Source organism: Drosophila gunungcola, unplaced genomic scaffold (assembly GCF_025200985.1).
Source record: "Drosophila gunungcola strain Sukarami unplaced genomic scaffold, Dgunungcola_SK_2 000044F, whole genome shotgun sequence".
Taxonomy (NCBI): Eukaryota; Metazoa; Arthropoda; class Insecta; order Diptera; family Drosophilidae; genus Drosophila; species Drosophila gunungcola.
The window spans coordinates 372,136-391,356 of NW_026453212.1; the positions used below are offsets into that span (position 1 = coordinate 372,136).

At 37.4% G+C, this 19,221-nt stretch overlaps 1 protein-coding gene across 1 annotated transcript in view; it reads left to right on the forward strand.

Moving 5' to 3' along the window:
* LOC128264005 (cholesterol 7-desaturase nvd) overlaps positions 1-19,221 on the forward strand; it is a 371,169-nt gene that overhangs the window by 123,827 nt on the left and 228,121 nt on the right. The window contains exon 3 of the mRNA XM_052999285.1: positions 6,002-6,395. Within this exon, the coding sequence (XP_052855245.1) occupies positions 6,002-6,395 (394 nt within the window). The remainder of the gene's footprint in view (positions 1-6,001; positions 6,396-19,221) is intronic.

A 19,221-nucleotide genomic window follows, 5' to 3' on the forward strand; every position in this document is an offset into this window, starting at 1 on the left:
TTTTACTCATGGTTTGAACCAAGAACTGCAATCTGTGACAATTAGGAAAGGCATGTGTTCCAAATATATACGGAAACGACGTAAAGCTATATAATTGCCAAGGTTTCAAGTTCGAAGCTGTGGTAACGAGACTCGGCTGCGGTGGCTTTTCTTGAGTAAAAGAAAACTGGATGAAGCTTCTTATCTAACTGTTTTTGCAATAATACTGCCCCAAACTTATTAGAGCTCGCATCAATATGCAAATTCCGTTTCGTAATGGGGGTTGAAAATTGACAGGATTGGCAGGTTCGACAACGCTGTTCTTAACTCTACAATGGCATTTTTTTCGGAATATGGCATTGGAAAGGGCCTTCCCTTTTTTAATAGGTCGGTTAAGGGCCTTGCCACGCGTGAGAAATTAGGGACAAACTTTCGAAAATATGAGAATAAACCGAGACAAGAATGCAACGCTTTACTGTTGAGTGGTTCCGGACATCGTTTGATCGCTCCCAAATGAGTATCGTTAGGCAAAATTCCCTGAGCACTAACATCGTAACCTAAGTAATCAATACGTTTTTGCAAGAAGCTACTTTTTTTTTTAAATTTATTTCGAGACTAAACTTAACAAGAATACTCAGCAACGTAGCTAATACCTGTTGATGCTCATCTACAGTATTAGATGCCAGAATTATATCATCCATATACACAACAATCTGACGATTTCTAACAAGATCGCTTAATACGTCAGATATAAACCTTTGGAATACAGCCGGTCCATTTTTGAGCCCGAAAGGCATCCTTAAATACTTAAACTGCCCGTCCGAAATCACAAAGGCAGTATATTTCACGGATTCTTCTTCGTCACCTATGTGGTGAAAACCACTTTTAAGATTTATAACAGAAAAAACGGATTTACCTTCTAGGTATTCTAAGCAATCTTCTATAAGCGGTAAAGGAAAGTTGTCACGAACTGTCTTCTTATTCAACCCACGGTAGTCAACACACATTCTTATATTTCCATCTATCTTCTTAACTAGTACCACAGTCGAAGCATATGGGGAGTTAATTGGGCGAATGATTTCATCGGCCAATAGATTATTAACTGTATCAGTAACAATCTCCCTTTCATGATATGACAATCTTCAGGGGCACAGTAAAATGGGATTGATTCAGTAAGACGAATGCACATTTTGAATCTTGGCGAGCTTCAACCTTTTGAAAACTTATTAACGTAATGGCTTGCTATAATATCCCGGCACTCCTGCATTCAAACACAACCAAACTCCTCGCCCACGATTGCAACACTATCAATCAACACCACCCAGCTCGCAAATTTGTTCATCCATTCATAAAACACCTCAAGCTTCACCGGGGATGCAATTGTTTTTACAATTAAATGTTGATCTTTTTGCTTATTTAAGCTATGGCAAGGTATGTTTTTTAAGTTTGACTTCTTAGTAAATAGGGATGCACAGTATAAATCAGAAGCCACCGCTACAGTATTGTTTAGTGAGTCAATCTTTTTATAATTTGGTTCAGTTTTACGTATTACTAATTTAAGTGACAATAGTTTCAATACATCTTGGCCTAATAACAACGGCGCCGGTAATATAAGATTGGAATAATAAAAGCTTGCATTCTGTAGTATTTTTCTTTGAGCACAAATATCAGTTTTTAGTTTTCCAATTTTCAAATGTTTTGACCACTGAGGCCACGGAAACGACTATCTTCTAGGTTTTCATAATAAACATCTTGTGGAATGACTTCTTTACTTATAAAACTCACGGGACTTCCGGTATCTAGTAATGCAAAAATGTTATCAATATCAATGCATCCCTGTTTACCAGGTAATTTTATGCTTTTTAGTTGAATAAACGAATTTCCGTCAACAGAATCGTCTTCCTCTTCCTTCTCGTCACTGGTACACAACGCAGCTGTCCGTATACGCTTCCGGGACTCCCGGAACTGGTGCCCAGTCTCAAAGCAATGAAAGCATCCTCCCTCTGGGCGCCTCGATTTCTTGCAGTGATTGCTGAAATGTCCCATTGAGCGGCAATTAAAGCACCTTATGTTGGCGTCTGCATTACGAGCATCGATAATGTTTGCGGAAGATGACTGATCAGGATTGTAAACCAAAACAGAATCCATAAACTCAACACAGCACGAGATGGATAACGGAATACAAGGAGTTCAAGTGGAGTCGAAGAGAAGCAGTGAAAGCGTGCAGTCCAGGAGTTCAAATAAACGTGGGGTGTTACAAGCGGCATTTACCAATGTGGTGATCCGTTGATTTGCACTTTAAACAGCTGTTTTGAATGACAAGTGTCTTTCTCTCGTAAGTTGTCGAGCAATTTTCGTTGTCAACTCCTCGATTGTTCATTGGTTGAACCTGGCTGTGAATTATAAATTCGGACAAGCAGCTAATGGTGACCTCATTGTTCACAAGGTGCGTGAATGCGGTTATGAATCGTGTATACTTATGTATTTTCAATCAAATTTTGGTAATTTCCAATCTCTCCCAATTAAATTCAGCAGAGCGACTAAGAATGGCTGCCTTGGCTGTGACACTAACCATACAACATATAGTCTGGTCATTTCATATGACCACGTACGACTTGTACGGTGACTTGCCACTGATACGATACGATACGTTGCGCTGAAGGGACCACAAAAATCAACGCCACAAATATTGAACGGGCGGAGAGCTCGAAGTCTATCTGCTGGCAAGTTCCCCACGATTTTCGTGAAGAGTGAAAGCAGCGCATGCACGACCGAACTGTTTGTCGGCACGCTTCTTGAGCATAAATTGGCCATATTTTCTCGTACAGACGACTTACGTGGGCCAGCGTGACAATTCGTAACGTGCAGGTATGACACATAGGATCCAACGAACTGTGAGCTTTTAGACAGCAACAACGGGAATTTGGCTTCGTACGGGATAATAACCGACCCCCAACTCGTAGCTATGTCGAGGAACACCAATCCAAGTCCAAACGAACAATTTCAGAAGCTTCAGATGCGGCGAAGAGAACTCTATTTTCTGAAGCCTTTAATTTTCCCTAGGCTGACTACGAGAGCTAGCGCCGATTTGTGTAGCTTCATCGACACTACATCAGCCGCTTAGCAAGAACGAAGGACGTTGTAAGCTCCTCTACGGCACATCCTCGGGACACTATGTCTGCTGGGTTGACTTTCGTGGGAACGTGTCTCCAAATTGCTTTTTCCGAAGCAAAAACCGACAACGACGAGGGATAAGTTTTGATCCAGTGTAAAGTGATCTCGGAATCTGTCCACAGGAATACATTCTCAATGGAACAATTTAGCAATAGCCTGACACGATTATAGAGATCTGCTAAAAGGTGAGCTGCACACAGCTCAAGGCGAGGCAATGTTTTCGTCTTGAGGGGAGCTACTTTCGATTTGGCGGTCAATAAAGACACTTTCAAACCTTCAGCAGTATGTGTACGAAAGTGCATGCACGCTCCATAAGCTCGCATGCAAGCGTCAGCGCAAACATGTATTTATCTTTGTTGGTATCAAAGAGCTGTTATATAATTATTTTAGTTAATATTATCTATTTGTTTAATAATTTAAAAAGACAACGAGTAATAGTGTAAGGGAGCTGCCGAAAGAAATACAGCAAAAAATCTAAATAGGGTTTTATAGTTTTATATAAGCCATGCGACAGTAGAATGCCGCCCGCACGAGTAGGAGAGCTAATGCTAAAGCTCAAGCTTACCGAAAAAAACGAAATAACGGTTAAACAGAGCGAAAATTGCACTGCTGCAGCGGTCGAGAACGAAAACGATCAAGAATAACTCGAAATAGCGCCAGCGGTGTCGGTGTGCGTGTGTATGTGTACGCGGCTAGCGGCTTTAATCCTAGACAAATGCTAACGGAGAATGATATAACTGACCGATAACTAGCAAAAAATATATAAGCCTGATGCCGCAAGGCGCAGGAAAATTATGAAAAGCTCGGGAAAATTGTGAAAAGCGAGGGAAAATTTTGAAAAGAGCGGGAAAATGATCAGACAAACTGCAGCGGAGGTTTTTTGCCGCTAATTTTTGAGAACTACAGTTTCACAATTTGCACTTTTTTCCAGCTTTTTGATTTATACCCTAAATTGGTGCTCACTAGTACAAAAATTGGGGGAATTTAGTTTGCACTAATTGGCTCGACGACGAGTATTTTATTTGTGTGTAAATGGGCTACAGCGATTCCCATATAATTCAAAATATATTTTGTTTATTGCAGAATTTTGATTATTAGAACATGCAAATTTTTATTTCTTGGTCAGAATGCACACTTTCTACCGATTTTTACACGAATGCAAAAAGTTTAAAGGCACAATTAACGGAACGTCAAAGATTAACTTTCAATTTTTAGCACTCTATACCTGGTTGGCCGATTCGACAACTACAACTTCCATTTTTAAATCCATATTCCAGCGACAGCAAGGATATTAAACAATTAAAGTTTAGCGGCGACGAAGAAATGGCTTGGGCAAAAACAAAAGGATGGGCAGAAAACAATTGTTTTAGTTTTTCACTTAAAAAAATTGGTAAAAAAAATCTCGAATTCTAAATTACTGAAAATGTAATACTAGTTTGTATAAACGAACGCGAAACTTGTGTGACTGCAGTAGGATTCGGCAGATTTATTTATAACTTGTGTAAAAGCTAGCGAAATTACGACGACGAAAGGGAGTTGTTTCGATGGAGTTCAAATGATCACTGAATTAAATGTTCCAATAATTTCTTTTAGAACCTAACTTATTCTAAAAAGGCGAGAGGCGGGGCGAACTCGCAAGAGCGAAAAAACGAAAACTTTATTGGCTCCCGCTCTCGCCCTACAAATAACTTCATATTTGAGTAACAGCGCCAAGTGCGCTAACAGTTGTATTTGTAGGGTTAGGTCTGTAGTTGGATTGTTTGTTCTCTTCCTCGGTGGATGTTTGCCAGCCTGGCCGCTGGGCGTACTCAATCTCGGTTCCTCCAAGCTCGGAAATGGTTCCCAGCTTGGTGAGACCGATGCCAGTGCACCCGTTGACAGCAGCGGTATGTCAGGCTATCAGCAGGTTAGCATTGGATGCCAGCACGTCCACCATCTTTTCCTTGCCTTCCACGCGCCACTGGGCGTCCAGAACGACGTACACCGTGAACTTGCGGCTTTAGACCAGCTGCTCGTAATAAGTACCGTTGGTGGAGATGGTCGCTGACATTTCCACGGAACGAAACAGAACGGATCTCGGGCACTCGGAAGTCTTTCGCGATCACGTTGGGACTATTGTCAGGTATCTGTGGCCTATGTGCCTTTTTCTAAAATATGCTCCTATTTTTCAGTTCTTGTTAAGACTTTGCTGAGTGCGACCGTTCCTGCGAATTATCGATGTCACGATATCTGGGATTCCACATTCCATTGGAATGTGTTGTCAACAGGAAACTAAGGAATGAAGAGAGTAGTTAAATTGAAATACGAAGGTCCGAAATGACGAATTTCAGATATTTGGTGATTACTTTTATGTAGGGACCAGTGATGCCTTCTCAATATTGGTAGGAAAGAGCGACTACCCTGGCTTTTCAGCAGCCTCTGGGTCGCTTAGGAAATCCCAAACGTCTTTTTACAACTACATAAAAATAGCAAATCCAAAAAATATAAATAATAACAGCTCGCCCGAAAAGTCTATTATTAAGGCTGCAAATTATATTTTAAGAACGGGCTGCTGATTTTTGTTTAAACAAGTTTAAGACTTTTATAACAACTTTTTTAAACTTTGCTCAGCTCTACCATCTATATTAACAAACCAATCGCTGTTAGAAGTTAAAGAAAGTGACACTTTCTAGTAAAATAAGCTATCAATAGCCTCAATAGGTTAGACAAAATTAAAAATAAACTATAAAAAATAGCCATAAGAACCAAAAAAGACTAATTGAGTGTGATTTTATGAATCAGAAACCGAAAAACGATCTTTGCTTGTAAACCAATGTTATTATTCAGGATTTTCTTTTTTCGTTTTTAGAATCTGGACCACTTCAAATTTTCTTTTTTAAGATATACAGGAAGTGTTATTTGCCATGATCATAAACGTGATACGATAAATCGACTACGAAATATAAAAAATCAAAACACACTTGAAATGCCTCCCCCGTATCCTAACGGTTGGTATGCTATCCTAGAATCGTCCCAACTTAGAGCAGGGGAGGCTACTTTTTTGTCATGTTTGGGAGAGGAACTAGTTATCTTTCGCACTCAAAAAAACATGGTTTTTGTTCTGGATGCTTATTGCCCCCACTTAGGAGCCAACTTGGGCATTGGTGGAAGGGTAATTGACGACTGTATTGTATGCCCATTTCATCAATGGAGTTTTCGAGGCTCAGACGGACAATGCACAAATATTCCGTACAGCACTTCAGGTACGTAAAGTTTTATTTACTATAATTTATAATTATAAATTTAATTTTATATTTTCTACCATGTTTGATGTGATTAATAATTACTAGATCTTTTTATGAGTCGGCTCTTTGACTTATATTTATAATATATTTTTATAAATATGTTCCTGTAAATCATGTCAAAATATTTGGTATTCGAAGGGCTCAGCTAAAATACAGTTAACATGGTCTACTTTGTAACGAACACGGGCAGCCATGGGCTAGAGAACAGTGCCGTCACATAAATTAAAATTGTAGTCAGAGTTGAGAAACTAAGGTTGAACTAGAACCTAGTTTTAGGTGTCGTAGTTGCTTAATTCCACTTGAAAGCCCTCCCAGCCTTCATAGGTCCGCTTAAAATGTTTGACCAATATAATTTATTGCAACAGTTACTTTACGAGTCCCAATAAGAAACCGATTTATATCTTATCGCTACTGATTTTTATATTGGGTGTACAAGTAGAAAACCGACGTTTTTTTCATAGTTTGAGGCTTTATTGCATAAAAATAGCTACATACTGATTATTCAAAATATTTTCCATCGCTGGCTACAACTTTCTCCCATCTTTCTGGCAGCATGTGAATTCCGCGTCGAAAAAATTGTTAGTCTTTGGACGCGATCCATGTATCCAGCCAATTTTTGACCTCCTCGTAAGACTGGAAGTGCTGTTCAGCAAGACCATGAGTCATCGATCGAAACAAGTGAAAATCGGAAGGAGCGATGTCTGGAGAGTAGGGCGGGTGGGGTAGGATGTCCCATTTCTGTGTTTCCAGGTAAGTTTTTACGACCTTGGAAACATGAGGCCGGGCGTTGTCGTGTAGGATTATCACTTTATCGTGCCTTTCCTTGTATTGTGGCCGTTTTTCCTTCAGCGCTCGGCTCATGCGCATCAGCTGGGTCCGGTAGAGAGCTCTTGTGATGGATTCGCCTGGTTTCAAAAGTTCGTAATACACTACGCCGAGTTGGTCCCACCAAATACACAGCAGCAGCTTCGAGCTATGAATGTTTGGCTTTGCAGTCGAACTTGATGCATGGCCGAGAAGCCCCCACGATTTTTTCCGCTTAGGATTGTCGTAAAGAATCCACTTTTCATCGTTGGTAACGAGACGATGCAAGAAACTTTTTCTTTTTTGACGTTGCAGTAGTTGCTCGCACGTGAAGAGACGCCTCTCAATGTCCCTCGGCCGCAACTCGTACGGTACCCAAATAGCATTCCCAAGCTTTTTAGGCGAAGGGAAATGGATTGTTGAGTCACACCCAAAGAATCCGCGAGTTCTTGTTGTGTCTGACAAGAATCTTCATCCAACAGAGTCTCCAAAGCTGCATCTTCAAACTTTATCACGGGAACCGTCCGATCCTTGTCTTCCACGTCATAATCACCATTTTTTAATTTCACGAACCATTCTCGGCACGGTCTTTCACTGATACTGTTGCTACAATCACTGTTGCTACAATCATTCGACGCGCTTCAGCAGCAGATTTTTTCGAATGAAACGCGAATAGCAAAATCTCCCGCAAATGACGCTTATTCGGTTCAAATTTCGACATCTTCGCGCACCAACAAAAAAATGGACAATGAGAATAGACGAGCGAGATGATGTGGAGTTGTTGACCGATACCAAAGCTTGCCATGTGATGCTTCTGATCGGAATTCCTTCACCGATTTCCAAAGGTGGCGCCACCCAGTGGAAAACGACGGTTTTCTACTTGTACACCTGATATATTAAATTACAGTAAGCTTTAGTTTGCCTATGATTGTTAGCATGCCGATGGCAGGTATAACTGTTTCGGCCCACAATATTTAATTTTAGATTGATTCAAAAAATAATATAATAATTTGTAAAATGTAAAGAATATTAATTGTTCAACAATAGTAAGGGTAAGAAATGATGATGGGCAATTAAGTAGTAGATATTTCAAATGGGTTGATAGTTAAGCGTATGGTTATTGCATTATTTTATGTGGCTAAGAAACAGAACTTTAAAAAATGTCGGCTTTGCCGTACTTACAACACTCATAGAAATTACTTTTTAAAATCTAGTAAAATCGCCTTTGAATTTTCGCCAAAGGCGAGTCGCCTTCATTTGAAGAAAATTTCTTTCTTAAATTAATGACGATTTCTTTCTTCAATCAAGAAATAAAATTTCTCAAGTCTAGAAATATTATTTCTTAAATCAAGAAAAATTTTTTCTTAAATTTATAAAAAAAAATATTTCTTGAAACAAAAAAAATATTTCTTAAAGCAAAAAAAATATTTCTTAAAAATAAGATAATTTGTCAGAGTTCTGCCAGAGGACGCGTCACGACACGAACAGTATTTGTATGAAATTCGACGTGCAAACTGCTCACACAAATGAAGCGCGCGACACACATGCAATTTAATTTAAACTTTAACTAGGGAGGGAGAAGATGATAAAGATAAACATGACTTTTAAAATTCACATAAGAACATTGTAATGCACAAATAATACCAAAACTTGAAAAAAACTCACATTTTTATTTATTCGACGGCGAGAATCGAACCCAGGCCTTCCGCGCGGGAGTTGGATATTGTAACACTAGGCTATGTTCGCACTCAAAGAATGAACGTCAAAAGTAATGACTGTTTCGTCAGCTTGGACGAGTCATGTTAAAAAAAATCAACACAATCATATATTTTCAGAATTGTTTAATGTTATGTATTAGCAATAAAAAGTTGATATCATTTTAGATAATTTTCTTAAGTTTTTTATCTGCCTTAACTTAGCTAAGCCCATTAGGACACGTAAATGATTTCCCTTATTCATCAAATACAAAAAAAAAAAAGAATCCCAAGATGGGGGATTCGAACTCGTGCTGCTCAGATTTACTGCTCAGATTTCTGGTCAGGCAACTTAGCCGCTAGGCTACCATTAATCGGCTCAGTTAAATGCTGCTTTTCTATACTTCTTTCTTGATCTCAAAGGCGATTTCTCTTTTAAAAACCTAATGAATGACGTTGCTGAGCCGAACGGCCTTTGGGCTTTCGGCAAAGTCATCCGACTGACATCGTTTACTTCGTATTTTACCGTTCTTTTTCTTTCGAATTGCTTTTGTAAGTCAAAGGCTGGTTTTCTATTTTTGAGGGATATTGCTCTATGGAACTCAAAGGCAAATTAACCCTTAAAAACTAAACAATTTTTATACCCTTGCAGAGGGTATTATAATTTCAGTCAGAAGTTTGCAACGCAGTGAAGGAGACGTTTCCGACCCTATAAAGTATATATATTCTTGATCAGCATCACTAGTAGAGTCGATCTAGCCATGTCCGTCTGTCCGTCCGTTTATATGCAAACTAGTCTCTCAGTTTTTAAGCTATCTGCATAAAACTTTCCCAAAAGTTGTCTTTCTATTGCAGGTAGTATATAAGTCGGAGCGAGCCGGATCGGACGACTATAGCATATAGCTCCCATCGGAAAATAAATGAAAAAAAATTATAACTTTGCTGTTTTTTAATTTTTTTTTAGTTCTTCGACATTTAGTAATGGTTTAATATTTCAGAATTATGATTTAAATTTTATCAAAATCGGACGACTATAGCATATAGCTCCCATAGGAACAATCGGAAAAATAAATGAAAAAAAATTATAACTTTTCTGTTTTTTAATTTTTTTTTAGTTCTTCGAGATATAGTAATGGTTAAATAATATAGAATTACGGTTTAAATTTCATCAAAATCGGACGACTATAGCATTTAGCTCCCATAGGAACAATCAAATAGCTGCCATAGGAACTATCTAATAATTAAGCTGAAAATCATCATAGCTTCAATGTTTTTAAACATACACGCAATTAAATCATAATTTTAACGTTTTCAAGAGTATTAAGTTTTTGAAATAGCTGCAAGGGTATATGAACTTCGGCACGCCGAAGTTTGCTTCCTTTCTTGTTTTTACTTTAATTTACGTAATAGTGTTTTTAAGGTGTGTGAATAATTTTATCTTGAATTGCGTGGCACTGCTAATATCTTTAAGATAGTTTGGAAGCTGATTCCATGATCGAATAGCATTAATTAAAAATTGTATTTCGGATGTCAATGATCTAGGTCTTATGCAAGTAAGATTATCAGCTCTTCTAGAGGATGTAAGTTGAAGTTTTTCGAAAACATACGAAGGTTCTTTTTGGAAAATAATTTTTTGCAGAAAAATTAAGTTTCGCATCTTTTTCCATTCATTTAGCGAGATATCGAATATTTTCAGCGAAATTTCGGATACGTGATCTCTATGTGGTTGGTTGAATATATACCTGGCTATGCAATTAAATAGAACTTTAATTTTGTTCTTACTGGTCACAGTTTGAAAAAACTTCTACTCCATAAAATAGCGCTGGGACTATGCAGGTTTTAGCTATTAGTAAACGTATATGGGGGGCAGGCAATTTTTAGTTACGGCTACACTCATAGAAAAAAATTCCCAAAATTTAGAAATCTCGCCTTTACATCGGCTAGTCTTTGATTCAATGACAAAAATTTCTTGATTCAAGAAAAAATTGTAATTAAAAATGGAAATCCTTTCTGATTGTAAGCTTTTAAGAAAAAAACTTTCTTAAAAAAAGGAAAAAGACTTAATTTTGTTTTTTTTTCGGACGACAACAGCAACAAAAATTGTATAGTTTTTAAAGGTTAATTTGCCTTTGAGTTCCAAAGAGCAATATCCCTCAAAAATAGAAAACCAGCCTTTGACTTACAAAAGCAATTCGAAAGAAAAAGAACGGTAAAATACGAAGTAAACGATGTCAGTCGGATGACTTTGCCGAAAGCTCATAGGGCGTTTGGCTCAGCAACGTCATTTATTAGGTTTTTAAAGGAGAAATCGCCTTTAAAAAGCAGCATTTAACTGAGCCGATTAATGGTAGCCTAGCGGCTAGGTTGCCTGACCAGAAATCGAATCCCCCATCTCAAGATTCTTTTTTTTTTGTATTTGATGGAAAAGGGAAATCACTCACGTGTCCTAATGTGCTTAGCTAAGTTAAGGCAAACAAAAAAGGAAGTTATCTAAAATGACAACAACTTTTTATTGCTAATACATAAAATTAAACAATTTCTGAATATATAGTATCAGATTCTAAAGCAACTCTGAAAATATATGATTGGGTTGATTTTTTTAACATGTCTCGTCCAAGCTGACGAAATAGTCATTACTTTAGACGCTCATTCTTTGAGTGCGAACATAGCCTAGTGTTACAATGTCCAGCTCCCGCGCGGAAGGCCTGGGTTCGATTCTTTCCGACGACCAAATAAAAATGTGAGTTTTTTTTTCAAGTTTTGGTATTATTTGTGCATTACAATGTTCTAATGTGAATTTTAAAAATCATGTTTATCTTTATCATCTTCTCCCCCCCTAGTTAAAGTTTAAATTAAATTGCATGCGTGTTAGCTAGCGGGGTTTTCTTCTCGTCGCGCGCTTCACTTGTGTGAGTAGTTTGCACGTCGAAACTTGTCAGTGTGTGTATGTCGCCGAATGCAATTTCATACAAACACTGTTCGTGTCGCGACGCGTCCTCTGGCAGAACTCTGACAAATTGTCTTATTTTTAAGAAATATATTTTTTGCTTTAAGAAATATTTTTTCTTGTTTCAAGAAATATTTTTTCTACATTCAAGAAATATTTTTTCTTGTTTTAAGAAATAATATTTCTAGACTTAAGGAATTTTATTTCTTGGTTTAAGAAAGGAATCACCATTAATTTAAGAAAGAAATTTTCTTCAAATGAAGGGGACTCGCCTTTGGCGAAAATTCAAAGGCGATTTTACTAGATTTTAAGAAGAAATTTCTATGAGTGTAATGTCCTTATTATGGCATATGTTTTCCCTACAGACTTTTTAATATGATCATTCCAGGTAAGAGTTCTGTTGAATGTAAAACCTAAGTTTACAGCTGTATCAACGTACTCAAGTGGCGTGCTATTCATACTCAGTGGCTGAAAATTGTTAAAAATTATCTTTCTTTTACTTATGACAAGACATTTTGATTTTGATGGGTTGATCCCAAGTCCATTGTTGCCGGCCCACTCATTTACACGTTCAAGTTCTCTGTTACAAACATCTATACATTCATTTATTCTGTTTAAAGGAATATTAATGTTTCATCGCGGGAATATTAATGAGGAAATTTGATCGAGAAGGACAACAACAATCCGAACATTCTTCGAATACAACAAAAGAGGTTCAGACGCTTAAAGATGTGTTGGAATTTTTGGAGAAACATCTGCAACCTATAAAAGCAGTAAGGCTGCATGATATGGAAAATAAATTCAGCAATATGGGAAAATTGATTCAAGTAATGGCTTATGTACTGAGATTCATAAATCGGCGTGAAAATGAAATCGTGTCAGGATCGAATAATTTATCAGTAGAAGAATTGGAACGAGTTGAAATTAAAATTTTCAAGCTACATCAGCTTAAATAATTTCCCGAAGAAGTCGAAAAATCGAAAGGGAAATTAGCACCCTTACACCCATTTATGGATAGCAATGGAATTTAAAGAGTCGGAGGCAGACTACAATTTTCGGAGCTAAATTTTAATCAAAATACTTCCAATTATAATAAACAATTCACATTTGGCTAAGCTGTTAATTGAAAAAACACATTTAAGCACGATGCACGGAAGAAATCAGATAATAGAAGCACGGATCCGAAGAAAATTCTGGATAATGGGTTTTAAAAGTACAATTAAAACCGTCGTACATCATTGTGTACTGTGCACCAGATTTCGGGGCAGATTCCGGAACAAAGAGTTACTAAATCACAACCGTTTACGCATTCAGGAGTAGACTACGCCGGACCTATTAATATGAGAGTTTCCAAAGGAAGAGGACAAAAGTCGTACAAAGGGTACATCGCCGTTTTTGTATGTATGAGTACAAAGGCCGTTCACTTAGAAGCAGTAGGTGATATTACTACCAAAGCTTTTATGGCATCCCTCAAAAGATTTGTAGCAAGAAAAGGACGATGCAGACATATATATTCTGACTAACTTTGTTGGTGCAGAAAGAAAATTAAATATGGACCTCATAGAAGCTATTAAACGAAACAGTATAAATCCGACTCTAGCGGATGAACGCATACAATGGCATTTTATTCCCCCGGCAAGTCCTTACTTTGGGGGAATTTGGAAAGCTGGAGTGAAATCAGTAAAGTATCTTTAAAACGAGTAATTGGAGATTACTTATGAAGAAATGAGCACATTATTAGCAGAAATTGTATCCGATTGACGATGGAAACAATCTTGAAGAGATTTTGACAGCAGCGCATTTTTTAATTGGCAGACCAACACTTGATACAACGGATAAATATATATCTCCTCTTGATAGATGGAAGCTGTTAACAGAAATGAAGACTCACTTCTGGCAGAAATGGAAGGACGAATATCTCGTTACGCTTCAGAAACGACCAAAATGGAAAGGTGAAAAAACTAATTTGGAAGCAAAACAAGTGGTGCTTATAAAAAATGAAAGTAAAAGTCCAACTAAATGGCCGCTTGGAAGGATAGTAGAAACTCATCCTGGATCCGATGGAAAGACCTATTGTAAAACTATGTCCATGGGAAACGGATCAAAAGGTAGATAGGAGGAGGCCTGACAACAAATCATCAGGTTTAACAAATTGTCTTTTAATGTTATCTCTTATTACCGGGATAAAAGCATTAGCAAAATCGGATAGCGGAATAACAAATATGCAACCATTGGAAAATAATACGATGATTTACCTGGACAATCTTGGACTTATGGACATCGCAGGGTCGAAATAGAATTTAATTATTTATTATAACTTGGAACCATACAATACCGAGATAAGGTGGATAGATAAATATATCTGGGAGCTAGCAGTTAATGGCAAGGAAATTTTATATTAATGAGCTTGTCAAATAATGGTACGCAATTTTAATAATAGAATTAATCAACTTAAAGCAAATACAACTCGTTATATATTCAAAGCGAAAAAGCAGAAAAGAGCACCAATTGAGTTTATTGGAACTAACACCATATATTATTTGTAACCATGGATGCTACAGACAGAAATATAACTGAAGCAAATATACAAAACATTTTCGAAAATCAACAAGATCTGCAACATATTCTTCATGCAGATAGCTTTAAAACTGAGAGACTAGTTTGCGTAGAAACGGACGGACAGACGGACATGGCTAAATCGACTCTCCTAGTGATGCTGATCAAGAAAAGGGTCAGCATTGATTGCACAACAGCAATGCAATGCCCTCAATAAAGTTCAATCAAACATAGCTTGAGCTTGCACCTTTTGGTTAGCGATCGTGGGAATGCAGAACAGCCAATTTCCAAAGTTAATCGAACTGAACTAAGTGCATACAATAAAAATAATATATAAAAGGGACCGGCCACTTACAATTCAGTTTGGCTAACGGCGACGGCGACCAAGAGCAGCAACCAATGATATCAAAGAACGTCGGCAGAAACAGCGGCGTAGCTATAATCAATAATTGTTTAACTTAAGTAAATTAGTTCCAAATCCAACTCAATAAAGTTAAGTTTGATTTATTTTTTTATATCAAAATCTTAATCAATCTTTTAACTGGCGCCTGTACAGGGTCCTGATTAAAACCGCGAAAGGATAACAAGTTCCGGGTCTCGCGAAGTTCGGAAAGTAAAAATGCTGACTATTTGTTTCTAACCTCCGCCTAATCAGTGAGTGAGAAAAACAAAAAATTCCGAGACCCGGAAGTGCAAAAGTGCCGTTTAGAAAACAACAAAAAAAGGACTTGTGCCCAGTGAAGTAATCAGGCCAAATTCTATAGCCGTGATCCCTTTAGTATCCGTTCGAAGGGAACGTGAATTAAGGTACAGAGAAGGCCCCTTAGTAAACTCACACTCAGGAGAGATCGCTGCAGCTTGAGATAAAACAGAATCCGCCGAACCTGTCATCACGAGAGCACGCCGGGATGTGTTACTACTGTAAGAATAGTTTTAATCAACTTGTTAAAAACAAAAACATAAAAACTATTTTAAATTGAAAAAAGGAAAAGTGTCGAGAGGGCGTTAAAAATCTATGAAAACAGAATTAGTTCACCAAAATATTAGCAAAATATTTAGCAATCCGTAACAAAATTACTGGTCAAGCGGACGCAGTACTATAATCATATTATACCCCCTTAGATTGGTCAGTTATTTCAAAATGCCTAACAGCGCCGACAAGCGCGACTTAAAGACTTTAGAATATCAACTCTATGCTCTTAGTCAAGGTAACAATACTATAGACCAATATTACCACGCATGCTCTACATTTGTGCAGTCTGCTAGAGAACCAAAATGCTAGGAATAACCAGACACCAAAAACTCCGTATTTAGGGAGGGCACACATGCTACCCCTTAAACCCCAACAACCATATCGGATGGTAGCCGACAAACAAAATTTCCATCCGCATCTCTACCATAACCCAAGCTAAATACAAAAAACCCCAATTACCCAAACTAATCCATTCAAATCTTATTGTCAACGTAATACAAACCAAGCCGGTGCAGAAGCACCCTTAAGCACACCAAAACCTCCGCCACGACCACAACCGAAACCGGTACCTATGGACGTCGATCAGTCAGTTCGATCGCGTCATATAAATTATATGAACAAACCAGCAAATAACGATTATGCAGGGAAAAGACCTCTCAGCACTGCTAATGTCCGAAACAATAACCAGATGCCAAAACAGTTCCATATTCAACCAGAGACAGAAAGAACCGCGCAGCAAAATTCAGAGGAAGCTACATCAAGTTTAGAACAAGAGTATTATCATTTGGTAGAAGAAAATAACGTAAACGAACTTCAGAAAGAATATGTATGGCAAAGTGATACCGAACAACAATAATACATAAATATGTCAGAACTTTATTTTTAAGAATAAATCGTTCCTCACTACCTTACTTTAAAGTAACAACGGGGAAAAATCCTAAAATTCTTAATCGACGCGGGCTGTAATCAAAATTATATTCAAAATCAACTAGAACCAAATCCAAAGCCAAATGAGAACACTTTATCAGTTAGTTCAGTCGGTGGTAACACTTAAATAACACAACACTCAATACTTAAGCTCGCTAATATTTCGTACACACCCATGAAATTCTTTTTACTAGACACTCTGAAAACCTTCCATGGTATTTTGGGTAATGACACAATGAAAAGCCTAGGATCAATAATAGATGTAAAAAGTGATATATTAATTCTCGGAAATAAACGCAAAATTAAAATTCATCAACTAGCGACACAAGCAGTAAATACAATTGGACCGCAAGTCAGCAAGTCAGCCATATGACCGAGTCACAAAAATCAATAATAAAACTCCAGATTCCGATTCAAAGTTAGCATACGCAACTAAAGTAGTAGGTGAGATCAGAACTTCATCAGATTCTCCAGCTTACAAAAAACATACCAATACCAGGAGGTAGAAAACAAATAACTGAGATGCTAAGAGATGGTATTAAAAGACCTTCAAGATTACCATATAATGCACCAGTCTGGGTAGTTCCGAAAAAGTCCAGTCAATCCGAGAAAAAAAAGTACAGATTAATTATTGATTATAGGAAACATAATGAAGTTACTATCTCAGACCGGTATCCCATTCCCGAAATTGGAGAAATTATTGGACAGCTTGGGGACAACAAGTATTTTTCGGCATTAGATCTTAAGAGTGGTTTTCATCAAATACCATTGAAAGATACAGACATAGAAAAAACAGCATTCGCGGTAAATGGCGGAAAATATGAATTTACGAGACTCCCATTCGGTTTGAAAAATTCCCCATCCATTTTTCAAAGACCGTTAGACGAGATATACATAGGAAAAATTTGCTATGTGTACGTTGATGATATTATAGTCTTTAGCAAAAACGAAGTGGAGCACGGCAAAAATTTGGAAAGAGTATTCTCAACGCTACAAAACGCAAATGTGAGGGTTCAAATAGAGAAATGCCATTTTTTCAAAAACGAAGTACACAATATTAGAAAATAGAGTAAAAACCAGCAGATAAAATAAAAGCGATTACAAAATTTCCTGTTCCTAAAACATTAAATATCTCCGCTTTTTTTTGGGCATGAAAGGTTATTATAGGCGGTTCATAAAAGATTACGCGAAAATAGCAAAACCCCTAACCATTCTTCTAAGAAGCGAAGAAGGCCGTCTATCTAAGACCAAGTCAAGCAGAACTGCTATCAACTTGAGCAATGACGCGATTACAGCATTCGAAAAACTTAAAATACTTTCGTCTCCAGAGAGGTTACCCTTGCCTATCCAGATTTCGGGAAAGAATTTCAATTGACTACTGACGCTTCAAGTTACGCAACAGGCGCAGTATTGGAACAAAATCATAGGCCAATAACGTTCATTTCGCGCACCCTGTTAAAAACTGAAGAGAACTACGCAACAAACGAAATAGATATGCTCGCGATCGTTTGGGTGCTCCCAAGTTTAAGACATTATCATTACGGGTATTTAAAAGTGGTAATATACACGGATCACCAACCCTTGTGTTTTTCGAATAGCGTAAATAACCATAACGCTAAGCTTAAACGCTGGAGAGACCTTATTGGCGAGTATAACTCGAGATCAGGTACAAGCCCGGAGTAGCTAATGTGGTCCCGGGCCCCCGCAGAAATTAATTCAATCAGCTCCTCAGCTAGAAGCTCCAATTAGCGTATTTAAAAACCAATTATTTCTACTGACTGCCGATACAAATTCCTATAGTTTCGAAATAACATGCCCAACACACCACAGACACATAATTAAACAAAAATCTTACTCAGAAGAAAAACTTATTGCAATTTTAACTAGAAGACTTGACCCTAAGCTTATGAACGGAATCATTATATCCGAAGAGGTAATGGGAAAAATTCTACCTTAAATCATACAAGGTTGGGTTTACTCAAAACGAAAAATACGACGTTACTTTGGAATCCCAACAAAACGAAATAATTACCCTCGAACATAAACGAGCCCATAAAGATGCAAAAGAGAACAATTTACAAATTTTGAAGAATTATATATTTCCACAACTTACCAAGAAAATCCAAGAAATAGTTCAAGCCTTCCAAATGTGTAAAGACTCAAGTACGATAGACACCCCCCAAAAGGAGAAATCCAATCGACTCCTATTCTTAATTACCCAGGAGATATAGTTCACATAGATATTTATATTACCGAAAATCATAGAGTCTAATCAGGAATCGACCAGTTTTCAAAATATGGTCAAACTAAAATTGTAAATTCAAGAGCATCTGAAGATGTTAAAAATCCGTTGAGGGAAATGTTAATTGCTTTCGGTATGCCGAAATGGATAATAATGGACAATGAACGATCATTTGGCTCAGCAGCAATAAAGTTTATGTTAGAAGATGAACTCAAAATAGCGGAAAAATAGAAACGTTTCATTCAACCCTATCTGAAATCATGCGGTGTCTCAAAAAAGACAACGGGAGCATATCATTTGGGGATTTAATCTTTAAAGCAGAAAGAAAAAGATCCACAGACATATTTTTCTGAAGCACAATCTCTAGTTCAACAAAAGACATAGAAAAAACGAGAAGAAATAAAAAGAAAATTAAAAATAAACAAACAGTCATCCTCGAATACCACCAAATCAGGCGAAACTGTTCATGTAAAAATAGATAAAAGGTTACGAACTAAACCTATACGTACATACAAAGCCGAGAAAGTATCGGAAAACAAAACGTCCACCATTAAAACACAAAACGGAAAAATCGTACATAAAATAATATAAGATCATAATTTTTCATATTATTTTTACCAACATGCTTGGGGATAACTACA